We start from the raw sequence: 12,895 nt of genomic DNA, 5'->3' as shown, positions 1-12,895 counted from the left end.
AATCAAAATTTTTAATTTGCCACTAATCTACTTTGCATCGTATCTCTCTCTACTCTCCTTGCTACAAGATCCTATTTTGTTCCGCATTTCTTACGAATATGAGAGGCACAGAGTGACATGACTTCTACAACCTTTACCGATTCTAGACAAACCATGGGAGAGGATAGCTAGGTTTTTATCTTTAATCTTCCATACTGAGGGTGGGCATGATGACATGGATGATTCAGCAAGTAGACTCAATTCGTACTAGTGAGAGGATCCAACGAAATCGTGTGAAATAGAAGTCCAAGAGCATTTTGCAACTCATGGAACATGCTATGGACAAATTCTCCATGTACTCAGTCTCCTTGACTTATGCGATGGACGAGCCAATGTCCAAGTCATCTGAGAAAAAGTCTTCTAAAAAGAAGAAGGGTAAGAAGCAACAGAAGAAATCCACAGGGCCTAGATTGACAGTAGAGAAACTTGCCGATTACTTCCGAGAGGACAAATGTCATGGCCGTGGAGAAGTTGAGCACATCCTAGCACTAAGCAAAGTGTCCAAAGAAAGAATCAAAGGAGAAAGTAAAGGATAAACCTGAGAGTTCCAAACCGGCAAAGAAATGGAAGACAAAGGCACAACTGGTTTAGATTTCATGTGGGCGACCTTAGACCATGGAAATGAGAGTACCTAGCTTTGCAGAGCGTGGAACAAGGTAAAGCTTGGCTTTTGGGCACCCAGTTTAGGCGCCCATGTATCCTATAAAAGAGGTCTTGGAAGTGGGCTCTGTAGATCAGCTTGGAATAACGCAGAGTACACCTTCCGAGAGTTGTACCGTATGATCATTAATCAAGGAAAAATGCGAAAAGGGACGCTGGGCGTTGGGGCCAATGTATCTAGAAGCGAAACTTCACCGCTTCATGTCGACTCTTCTCTCTCTCTCTCTATTCGATTCAGTTTGTTGTAGTTTCTGTTTGTGTGTTGCTTTTGATTTGTCGCTTGGGTGTCCAAAGCCTGTTACATAAGGACTGCCTGGATCAACTTGAAGCATTCGCAAGAGTTTGATAAATTGAGTTGAGGAACATAATTGACCTTCAATGTGTGATGCTGTCCAATGCCCTAGCCTCCTTGGGGGATTCGATACATGAACCTCCCTGCCAAGCTGTGCGACATCATACTCAAGTGTATCATAAGCTGAAAATTTCACCAAAGGCCATGGCCAATCAACTCCCAATATTGCAGAGAAAAGGCAGGAGTCTATACTTCAATCTTGCAAGTCCCCCTACTAGGCTTCTGTGCGACTGAGCCCTCGTGCCATCTTAGCTTGGTATTAAACCCCGAGACCACCATGAGACCCGTGTGTGAAAAACAAACTTCTATCGACACTCCTCAAGCTCAAACATTGTCTGCCTAGCAAGGCTAATGTCTCCCTCTCATGTATCCTCTGAAATGAGGCATGGCCACGTCATGCGTGCTGATTGCGCTTTTGAATTTCTAGCAGTGTGCTCACCAAGCTTTCAATTGTGCATCACCTCCCTCAACGTTCATTGCAGCTTGCCAAAGCTCCTCCACAATCCCTACAAGCCTCTCCTCAAGCAGCATGCCCTTAGGACTCCGAAGCGTGTGACTTGGACCCCTCCCTACCAAATTCTCCTTAAGCAAATCCTTGTACGTTCCATAAGACAACCCTCATGGTGAATATTAGAAAAGACAAGTTGTTGCAGCGGCATCCGAGCAACCTCAAGGCTGTGATTAGCCTGTAAGACAAGCCAACTGTCAATTAAGCCAAGTCCCTTGAACAACACACCATGCCTCTACCTGTGGCGAAGAATTCTCACAAATATGTACATAGCAAGGGAAACTACCAATGTCCACAATCAAACGAATGGCAAACACGTACCATTCGTAGCTGATAAGCAAAATGTGCTGCAGTTCAACAAGTTTGTCATGCCGTAATCACTCACATGATGTGAAAACTCCAAAGCGCGCTTCCGGAGGGACTCAACAACCCGTGTAGTGGTCCAATCCTGCGAAAAGGGGTGGAGTCTACAGTCTAATCTCCCCTTGTTGATACAAGGAGGATGTGCACACTGATGCGAGCTGCTGGACCATCTGCATTTACATCCCGAAGGTGTCTAATGAAAGCATAATCAAAGTGCTCTCCTTGATGGCCAACATCAAGCTAGCCAACCCCCCAGGCACATCCGAAGGGGAGAGATCAAGGCCTGCTTTGCCAAAAAAATAGAGTAAAGAGCTAGACACTGCTTGTCACAAAACGGGAGCGTACACGAGCACTTAGAAATCTGAAAAATAAAATACTTTGCAAATGTGAGAGAAGGGAGAAGATCGACACAGTATTGGGGACCAGAAGATGGGCAGGTCCCCCCCCCCCCCGTCAAGAGTATTCTTTATTCAGGGAGAATTCATATACAAGCACGAGAACCCGAGGAAACCCCTCCGTTCTGTAATCTTAGACCGAAAGGTCGTGCTTTCCTATAAAGGGCTTGGGCACAAGGCCGTTCTTTCCCGTAGGGGACTTAGGCGCGAAGCCGTACTTTCCCGCAAGGGACTTAGGCGTGAAGCCGTACTTTCCCGTAAGGGACTTTTCCCGTAAGAAGGGAGATTCCTGCAAAACAAACCACACAAAGCAATAACTCTCAATGCGTATCAACACATTATACCTGTCGCTCCTTGCTTGGAAAAGCGACCTCCGTACTCAGTCGTCACACGAACACTTGCAGATTTCCGTCGCCAGCACTTGCTCCAGAAAATCCTCAGCGCTAACTCCTTCTGCTGCTCCTGGCGTTCATAAAACTGGAACGCTTGCTGCCTTTTTATAGGCCCGGGCACCCGGTGGAAATAGGGCACAAAAAGCAGAAGCTCTGGCGCTTCTAGAGAGAGGAGAGAGAGAGAGCTCGTTGTTTCTGGTGCTTCTAGATAGAGGAGAGAGAGAGCTCGCTGTTTCTGGCACTTCTAGAGAGAGGAGAGAGAGAGCTCGCTGTTTCAGCCCATGTGTAGCTTATTAGCGCTGGGTTTTTAAAGAGCCTTGCTTTATTTTATTATAAGAGGGCTGGTCACTTAAGAGTGACCGGCCACTTTATAAAATAAAGTTTGAAGCTGTTCAAACTTTAAAAACTCACTTAGTGAAAACAATGCTACACGAACACATTCCAGGCGTCCCTGGGTGCAGAACACGGGCACAGATGCAATGCAGACACAGACTCCTCGCGGGAAAGCATCTGCCCTCCCGCGAATGTTCGTGCTTTTCGTAAAAAGCTTCATTGAACCCATCTTTATTCTTGTGCTTGCGTTCTTACGCGTATTTTCTTACTCAGTTCGGATTTCCTCCTTAGCCTACGGAATGCCCCCTTTCTGATGCACCCGTCACCCATCATGTGACGCATCAGGGGCACTCTTAACCCGGCGCTTTCCACCGAACTTACGGAAACTCCTTCGTGATGTTTTACCGTCACCCATCAAATGACACATCAGAGTTGTCCGTTCTTGATGGCAGTTCCTGTAGCTACAATCTTTTAACAGTTCTTAGTGTACACAATAAAATATCCTAGAAAAAGAGATTAATAATTAAAAATATTTAAGAAAATAGTCCAATTAGCAACATCCCTCTGGCTTCTAAACAGTTGACCTCAACTGTAGTGCTTGGACATATGCCTCCAGTATCTCGGGATAAGCTGCTAATTCCTCCTACGTCATCCACTGAGCATCTAGATTCGAATAGTTCTTAAACTTAACCAAATACTTCCGTGTTATCTTTCCGGACTTGAGGGGCCGCTCCTGATGATTTACTATCTGCTCTGGTTGGAGTATTTATTCTGTTTCCTCAACCTCAGGAGGTTCCTCAGCACTTGGCTGACTCGGAGGCGGTCCACATATGGCCGGAGTAAACTGACATGGAAGGCATTATGGATCCTCCAATTAGGTGGTAGCGTTAATCGGAAGGTGACATCATTCACTTGCTCAGTGATCTTAAACGGCCCATAATAAGGGGTAGAAAGTTTTACCTCCTTCCCCTTATGAGACGCTCGTTTCTTAAGTCTGGCCTTCTCAAACTTGAGTAAGACTAACTGTCCGACTGTTAAGTCTAGATTCCTCCTGTGCTTGTCTGCAGCTTTCTTATGCTTTTCCTGAGAGCGTAGAATAGCTCTCCTAACTTGCACGTAGGCTGTGTCCAAGTCCCGGACAAATTCATCTGCTGCAAAGATCTTATCCTTAGTTAAAAGGATCGGTGGAAGCAAAGGTTTACCATAGAGAATCTCAAAAGGTGCTTTCCCCGTCGATGAGTGTATGGTATTGTTATACGCATACTCGACAAGAGGCAAATATTTCTCCCAGTCCGATTGCCGGTCTGACACATAAGCTTTTAACATATCCAATACTGTGGAATTGGCTATCTCACTTTGCTCGTCCGTTTGAGGATGGTAGGCAGATGAAAAATTCAACTTCGTACCAAGATTATCCATCAAGGCACGCCAAAAATTTCCTGTCATGCGAGGATCTCGATCACTCACAATAGACTTAGGCATTCCATGATGCTTAAAGATCTGTGCCGGAAAGACCCTAGTCATATGATCTGTTTTGATCGTTTTGTTGACTGATATGAAGTGTGCTTGCTTGCTAAACCTGTCCACAATGGTCCAGATCGCGTCATTTCCAGTCTGAGTTCTAGGGAGGTCCATGATGAAGTCCATGGCAATACTTTCCCAAGGTTCATTAGGCACAGGGAATGGTTGTAGCAACCCAGGCGTCTTATGTCGATCATACTTCACTTTTTGGCAAACCAAGCATTCCCTGACATACTTATCAATGTCTGCTTTAAGGCTAGGCCAAAAAAAATATCTTTCCATTGCTAAGGTCGTAGGGAGAATACCTCGATGACCCGCATAAGGCGAAGCGTGTGCTTCATCCATGATCTTTTTTCTTAATGGTTCCGCCACACATATGGTCTGATGGTGGTAGAGATAACCATCCCGAATGGAATAGGGAAACTCATTCTCTCCATGATGTAGCTTTTTCTAAACAGTGGAGAAGTTTGGGTCATTCGGATACAACTCCGGTAGTGCTTCTAATTCTTGGTGATACACCGAAGTGATAGCGTTCACCCTTGGTCGCCTAGACAATGCGTCCGTGACCGCATTCTTACTCCCAGCCGTGTGAAGGGTCTGGAAGTGAAACATAGACAAAAAGTTTGCCCATCTCATCTGCTTCTCAGATAGTTTCCTTTGCGTAAGAAAATACCGCAAACTCTGGTGATCAGTCTTGATCACAAAATCCGCGCCTAGAAGATAGTGCTTCCAGTTGGATAAGGCGTGAATCACAGCCGTGAGTTCCTTTTCGTAGATTGATGCATGCAACTCTGCATCCTTAAGCCGTCTGCTTTCGTAGGCCACTGCATGGCCTTCTTGGTTTAGCACTGCTCCGATGCAATCGCCTGAAGCATCACAGTGAACCTCAAATGGCTTCCTTAAGTCAGGCACTATCAAAATAGGTCCATGGCTTAGCAAGTACTTGAGCCGATCAAAAGCTCCTTGTTGTCTCGATCCCGATCTGAAAGGAATCTTCTTCTTTGTCAAATCATGAAGCGGTCCTGCTACATGGGCAAATCCTCGGACAAACCTTCGGTAATACGAACATAATCCCAGGAAACTACGTACATCATGTACCATAGTGGGAATAGGCCAATCTTCTACCACTCGTATCTTGGCAGGATCCATACTCACTTGATTGTGAGAGACTATATGGCTGAGATAGTGTATCTCTGAGAGAAAGAACTCGCTCTTCTTTGCACTCACATGTAACTCATGCTTTCGCAATTCTTGAAACACTAGGTCCAATTGCTTCCGATGTTCCTCTTCTGACTTAGAGAAGATGAGTATGTCGTCAAAGAATACTCCCGTAAAAGCTCGATACGGGCTGAAAATGCGGTCCATCATGCGATTGAACGTCGCAGGAGCATTGGTCAAGCCGAAAGGCATTACCAAAAATTCATATAGTCCAAAGGTTGTGCGGAAAGCGGTCTTATGGACATCCTCAGGGGCGATCCGTATCTGATGATACCCACTCTTTAAGTCTATGCGATTAAAGACACTTGCACCCTGCAACTTATCAAGTATATCATCAATCCGAGGGATCGGAAAGCGATTCTTGATCGTGATCTTGTTTAAAGACCTATAGTCTATGCACATTCGAAACGTGCCATCTTTCTTCTGCACCAGTAGAACTGGAGAGCAATAGGGTGAAGCACTTGGCCGTACTAACCCTTTCTCTAGAAGCTCGTTGACTTGCTTCAAAATTTCCTCTTGCTGAGCAAGACTCACCCGATAAGGGGGTTGATTGGGGGGCGAGCTACCCGGTATGAGATCTATGCGGTGATCTTCCGGGCGTACCGGAGGTAGTTCATCAGGGAGTGTTTCCGTGAAACAATCTTTGCAAATACTTTTCAATAAATTGAAAACGCTTAATGTCCAGACTAGAGAGTGGATCCCCACTAGTTTTATCCTTCTCACGTGCAAAAATCAAGTAAGCAGAAACACACTTCTTCATTTCTTTCTTAATGGAGATATGACTTACAATTGGGAACTGCCAATCTCCTACATCAGCATGAATCTTTATTTTCTTACCCCCATGATCAAAAGTGAGGGTCTTTTTCACATAATCGGGGATAGGTGTCATGTGGAAGTGCCATGGCATACCCAAGATGATATCACATCCCTCGATGGGTGCCATCAAAAATGATTCGCGGTCCTTGTACTTGCCAATCCGAAGATTGAGTTGTCCTTGCACGGGAGTTGCATTGGTTGTCAACCCCTCGAATGCCGATCCAGATGATTCGGTGTGCCAAGCTGAGCCGGTGTGAGGCACAAACATTCCGCAGTATCCAGGGAGATGAAGTTATCCGTGGATCCTGGATCATAAAGAATCAGTACTCGCTGGTTGTTCAAAGACCCCCAGCCCTTCAGAAGTTGACGCTTCCCTTTCTCCGTTTCTGTGTTTCCTTGAACATCTGGAATTGAGTTCGAGCTTGGTGGAGCGGGTTCCTTCCTTGTTTTCTCTTGCCTTGTAGAGGCTTGTTCTTGCCGTTGCTGCTTTAGCGGGCAATCCGGTTTCATATGTCCTTTCTCGCCACAATAGAAGCATCTTCCTTCCTCTCTGAAGGTTTGAAGTTGAGTAGGAGAAAGATACTTAGTTCGCTTGCCATTGCCCTCTGGCTTCTTAGAATGATCATAGTCCCTAGATGGAGGACGTTTTCTTCCTTGGCCCCCTTGGTCATCGTAGACCTCTCTTTGTCTCGCACGGTAAGTGCTATGCTCCATTTTTCTGGGCGTCCCAGTTGAGTGCAAATCCTCAGCAATGATTTCTGACTCCATCATCCTCTGAAGAGTGTCATGCGGATACACTTTCATACTCTTTCGAAGCTGCGGTTGGAGACCCGCTTCGAACTTTCGTTTCTTTTCCTCGTCGGCAATCTTCGTGAAGGGAGTGACCTTTAGAAGAACCGACCAATACTTGTCCCCATAGGTCGTTACTCTCTCATGTTCCTTCTGGGCGAGCCAATCCCATTTCTTTCGTATGTCCTGCTCGAAGTCAGGCGGAAGAAACTGTTCATAAAATTCAGATTTGAATCTCTCCCAAGTTTTGGCGTGAGAACCTTCGAGAATCTTGGCTAACCACCAATTACTTGCCGTTTCCTTGAGGTGCATCCCCACATGGCACAATTTGGATCTTTCTGTGAAGTGCCCATTGGTAAAGATTGGTAAAGGCGACTTCAAACTGTCTGATGAAGGACAGTGCTTGGGAGATATTTCTCCGTCCGTTGTAGGTTTCGAACTTGATGTCCTTGTCGCCCGATTTGAAGACTCTCATGCGATGTTGAGACTTGCGACCATGCTTCTTGAATCGAGGCTTATCTTTAGGTTGATGTAGGGTAGTAGTAGTAGCTGCTTCCTTCTTCTGGCGAGACGATTGAGAAGTAGAAGTATAATCAGGAGAGTAAGATGGAGATGAGATAGAGATGTCCTTGCTCTCGTCTAGCAAAGAGAGCGCTTTTTCTTGGCCTTTTCTTGGAGTAGGCCGTTCATTCCGATCCGAAGATCCTTTGTGCACCTCGGCACGTTCTTCTTCTCTTTCCTCCTGTGGTCTCACGCCAACAGTGTGGTCTGGATGGCCGGCTGCATCGGTTCCATTCGTTTTCTTCATTCCGCCCAAGAGCTTTTGGACATCTGGCAATAGTAAGATTTGTTGCAAATCCGCAAGCTGAGCTTGCGCTTGTTGAAGCTCCTCTTCAACGCTTCTCCCTTGGCTCGACATGGTTCTTCCCGTTCTTCCCGGAATCGTCCTTCTTTGCAGAGAAAGAGAGGAGTTCGAGCTCTGATACCACTGTTACAAAACGGGAGCGTACACGAGCACTTAGAAATCTGAAAAATAAAATACTTTGCAAATGTGAGAGAAGGGAGAAGATCGACACAGTATTGGGGACCAGAAGATGGGCTGGTCCCCCCCCCCCCGTCAAGAGTATTCTTTATTCAGGGAGAATTCATATACAAGCACGAGAACCCGAGGAAACCCCTCTGTTCTCTAATCTTAGACCCGAAGGTCGTGCTTTCCTGTAAAGGGCTTGGGCACAAGGCCGTTCTTTCCCGTAGGGGACTTAGGTGCGAAGCCGTACTTTCCCGCAAGGGACTTAGGCGCGAAGCCGTACTTTCCCGTAAGGGACTTAGGCGTGAAGCTGTACTTTCCCGTAAGAAGGGAGATTCCTGCAAAACAAACCACACAAAGCAATAACTCTCAATGCGTATCAACACATTATACCTGTCGCTCCTTGCTCGGAAAAGCGACCTCCGTACTCAGTCGTCACACGAACACTTGCAGATTTCCGTCGCCAGCACTTGCTCGAGAATCCTCAGCGCTAACTCCTTCTGCTGCTCCTGGCGTGCATAAAACTAGAACGCTTGCTGCCTTTTTATAGGCCCGGGCACTTGGCAGAAATAGGGCACAAAAAGCAGAAGCTCTGGCGCTTCTAGAGAGAGGAGAGAGAGAGAGAGCTCGCTGTTTTCAGCCCATGCGTAGCTTATTAGCGTTGGGTTTTTAAAGAGCCTTGCTTTATTTTATTATAAGAGGGCTGGTCACTTAAAAGTGACCGGCCACTTTATAAAATAAAGTGTGAAGCTGTTCAAACTTTAAAAACTCACTTAGTTAGTGAAAACAATGCTACACGAACACATTCCGGGCGTCCCCGGGTGCAGAACACGGGCATAGATGCAATGCAGACACAGACTCCTCGCGGGAAAGCATCTGCCCTCCTGCGAATGTTCGTGCTTTTCGTAAAAAGCTTCATTGAACCCATCTTTATTCTTGTGCTTGCGTTCTTACGCGTATTTTCTTACTCAGTTCGGATTTCCTCCTTAGCCTACGGAATGCCCCCTTTCTGATGCACCTGTCACCCATCATGTGACGCATCAGGGGCACTCGTAACCCGGCGCTTTCCACCGAACTTACGGAAACTCCTTCGCGATGTTTTACCGTCACCCATCAAATGACACATTAGAGTTGTCCGTTCTTGATGGCAGTTCCTGTAGCTACAATCTTTTAACAGTTCTTAGTGTACACAATAAAATATCCTAGAAAAAGAGATTACTAATTAAAAATATTTAAGAAAATAGTCCAATTAGCAACACTGCTAGAGTGCTCCGTGAGAAAATTCCGCTCAATGATTGTCGTGCAGTAGGAGATGTCCAGTAACAGCTGTGAGAGAGGGAAAGAAGGGAAACTCACCAACAGATCTGGTCCTCTTGCTTGCTTCATTGGGATATAGACTGTGCACTCGAGATAGGTCATCAGTTGGACCTCTACCAGCGGGATGGAGTCTATATTATGATCTGCAGCATCACCTCGTTGGATCATGTGGAAGGCTCATGCTGCCCACATTCTGGGCTCACAGTCTTCTCCTACATCCACCATTTGACTGCTATTTGGACTGAGTTGCTACGTACTCTTCGCAGCCAGTGGGATACTTCAGCAGGCTCCTCCAGGGCAGCGGAGAGGTGTAGATACTCCTCTCTTCAGACATGGGCTAGATCCTCAGTTCTTTTCATTCTGGACCTTGGTCACATCACATGGCATGGGCAGGAGTGTACGAGGTAGAAGGGGGAGAGAAGATGAAGGTGGGAGATTGATCTATGGTTGGTGGAGGTGAAGTGGAAGCGGTAGCAGGTGCCGGATGTGAAAGTGGTGGCAAGCTGCCTGAAGGGTGACTTTGGAGTGGGTGGAGGAGGCCGGGGTGGAGAGGTGCTTCTGGAGCATCAGGGGGGGCAAGACGGTTCCTTGTGGGAACCTATTGCTGGAGCAGCTATTTGCCCACCCATGGACAGGGCGTCATCAGCCATGGGCAGGTTGTTATCCATCTCAGGGGAGTGCATCGGCCCGTGCTGTCTTTGCTGTCTGTGCAATAGTGGCAGAACTCGGGCTGGCGTAGGGAGCTGCTTGAGGCTGTCCATGCTCACTGTATGTTGGAGCCTGGGGCTGCTAAGCAGGAGAAGGTCTAGCAGCGAGTGCCGTATACTTGTGGTCTATAAAAAAGTTAGTAAGTTTGCGTCCAACTAGCTACTTAATTAAGAGATGAAAAGAGGAGGGAGTCAAGGAGAACACTTTGCACTCGTCGGTTTTTGGCATGACCGAGCTTGACAGAAACTCCTTTGCCAGACCTTTCTAGTACTGTATTGTCATTTGTGTATCTGTGTGGTGATCGTCTGGGAAAGCATACATTGACTTAACGACTCTTGGGTGGTATCTCGTAGTAGTTAGGCAATGCTGGTTTTAAAGCCTTGTGATGACTGCTATCAGTCTATAACATGCAATTTTTTTGAGAGGTGAATCTGGGCTCTTCCTGGATTCATCAAGGGATATGCATATCAAATATTCAAGGTTGCCCGCTTGGATTGATTTTGCTCTTGCCAAACAGGAAGCAAAGCTTCAGCAACAGTGCAGCCTTTCCTGGTTTTGCATTTGGACATTCTATCGGAAGCTGTTCATACAGTGGAAGATGCCCTGAGGCTTTTCGCTGCACCAGAAACTTTGGAAGGCTACAGGGCCACAGCTGGAAAGGTACGCACTTTCCTCGTTATATTTTATCAGGTTCACATGTTGAAACGGGGCTTGTGAGATCAAAAGGTTGGTCAGGACCCAGAATTCAGTATGTAAGAAACACGCACACAATCGGTATAGAGAAGGTTTTGCCACCCATATGAAATAGACGTATGAAAGATCTTATCTTTTCTCAGGCTGCAGTGGTGAGTGCAAGCAAGTCTGTGAAACTACAGTCATTACCTCGAGTATTGATACTTCACTTAAAAAGATTCAGCTATGGTGCCCAAGGAAGTAGCAAGCTGCATAAACCGCTCCATTTTCCCTTAAATCTGACGCTGGGACGAGATTTACTATCAAATGTCGGCTCTGGAGCAGAGGTATAGGGTTTACACGTAGAATTTTGGTCGTATGGATTGCGTGTGCTTCATCTGTGTTGACATGTATGCATGTGTGTGCATGGATTGCATGTGCTCTATCTGTGGTTACATGTACGTATGCGTGTATGGATTGCATGTGCTCTCTCTGTGTCCACATGTATGTGTGTGTGTGGATTGCATGTGCTTTATCTGTGTTTACATGTATGTACGTGTTTGTGGATTGCATGTACTTTCTGTATTTACAAGTATGTATGTGTGTGTGGATTGCATGTACTTTCTGTATTTCCAAGTATGTATCTGTATGTACATGTGTGCGTATGTACGTGTGTATGTTGGCCGTGTGTGTATATTGTGTGTTGTCTTTTGTTTTCTTCCTTTCGGGGAGGGGTAACGGAGGGAAAGTGCAAGCATGTGGAGTGCTTGTTGCCTTATAGTCTTTATAATTGTAGTTTCGTTGAACAGCTGCGTAACTACGAGTTAGTGGCCACAGTCACCCACCATGGAAAGGATCCCTCTCGAGGACATTATACCGCTCATTCAAAGCAGCTAAATGGGCAATGGTTGCGATATGATGACGGCGTAGTCTCAACGGTAGGCGTAAGTAGGGTTTTGCAGGATCTAGTGTATTTGTTGTTTTATAAGCGATCTGTAAATATGCGATGAGCTGTCAGTGAGCAAGCCAGGATTTTATGGGTTGGTGAGGCATGCCTAATGTACCGCTTTTGCTGGTATTGCAACGGGTCTTAATTGTGTAAAAAAGAGCTTGTGCATGATCACTATCCCGAGTCGATTGTATTGATCTTGTTGCAATGCTTAGCGTCATTGATTTATATTCCGATTTGATGACATTATGTTTGGAGAACCTGGACCGCCAGGAAGAGGAAGGTTCAGGGATTGGTGGTAAGCTTCACGTAAGCTGAGCTTGGGAATGCATTTTTGCAGCATGATTCAAGATTGGAGAATTTTGCTTTTGGCAGGGTCCACATCTACATTCAATATTATGTGATTTACAAAGGCATTTTGTTTTTGGCAGGGTCCACATCCACATTCAATATTATGTGATTTACAAAGGCATTGTGCTCATGGTGTTGTTTTGGTTGTAACTGTCATTTTTTTCATTGTGTAAGGGGGAAACTTAGATGCAAGGGTGATGTCCCCATTAAAGTCATTTGATTCGAATCATTAATATGGGCTCTATGGTGCTTGAATTGTTGGTGTCTGTTGCATTCTAAATGTTTTAATAACTGTTGTTTATGTATCCTTGCATGGAGATCTTTTCGAAGGGTCCACAAGCAAGGATCCCCTCCCCATGTAGACATGCTAGTCCCATTTCTGGCACTTTGCATTGTGGCATGGACATCAGAGTCCAAAGTAATACTAGCTTGGATGCTTGTGAAGCTGATTGTATAGCGGGAGATGTGTAAACATGAGAGTTCAC

The 12,895-nt window shown here is 45.9% G+C and overlaps 1 protein-coding gene across 3 annotated transcripts in view; it reads left to right on the top strand.

Annotated features, from left to right (window-relative positions):
* The window catches only part of UBP24 (ubiquitin-specific protease 24), a 40,511-nt gene extending 28,028 nt beyond the window's left edge, over positions 1–12,483 (top strand). The window contains exons 7-9 of one of the 3 annotated variants that reach the window (XM_086506616.1): positions 10,956–11,098; positions 11,275–11,457; positions 11,948–12,483. In XM_086506616.1, coding sequence (XP_086362742.1) covers positions 10,956–11,098; positions 11,275–11,457; positions 11,948–12,007 — 386 coding nt within the window. In that variant the 3' untranslated portion in view covers positions 12,008–12,483. Of the gene's footprint in view, positions 1–10,955; positions 11,099–11,274; positions 11,458–11,906 lie in introns of all 3 variants that reach the window. The other 2 variants (XM_086506615.1, XM_086506617.1) reach the window with 2 other exon arrangements.
* The last annotated feature ends 412 nt before the right edge of the window (positions 12,484–12,895 follow it).

The sequence above is a fragment of the Adiantum capillus-veneris genome, chromosome 30 (assembly GCF_014529385.1).
Source record: "Adiantum capillus-veneris isolate H3 chromosome 30, ASM1452938v2, whole genome shotgun sequence".
NCBI classification, from domain to species: Eukaryota; Viridiplantae; Streptophyta; class Polypodiopsida; order Polypodiales; family Pteridaceae; genus Adiantum; species Adiantum capillus-veneris.
The sequence above is the reverse complement of the archived record's forward strand: the minus strand, read 5'-3'. Positions and strand labels throughout refer to the sequence as shown.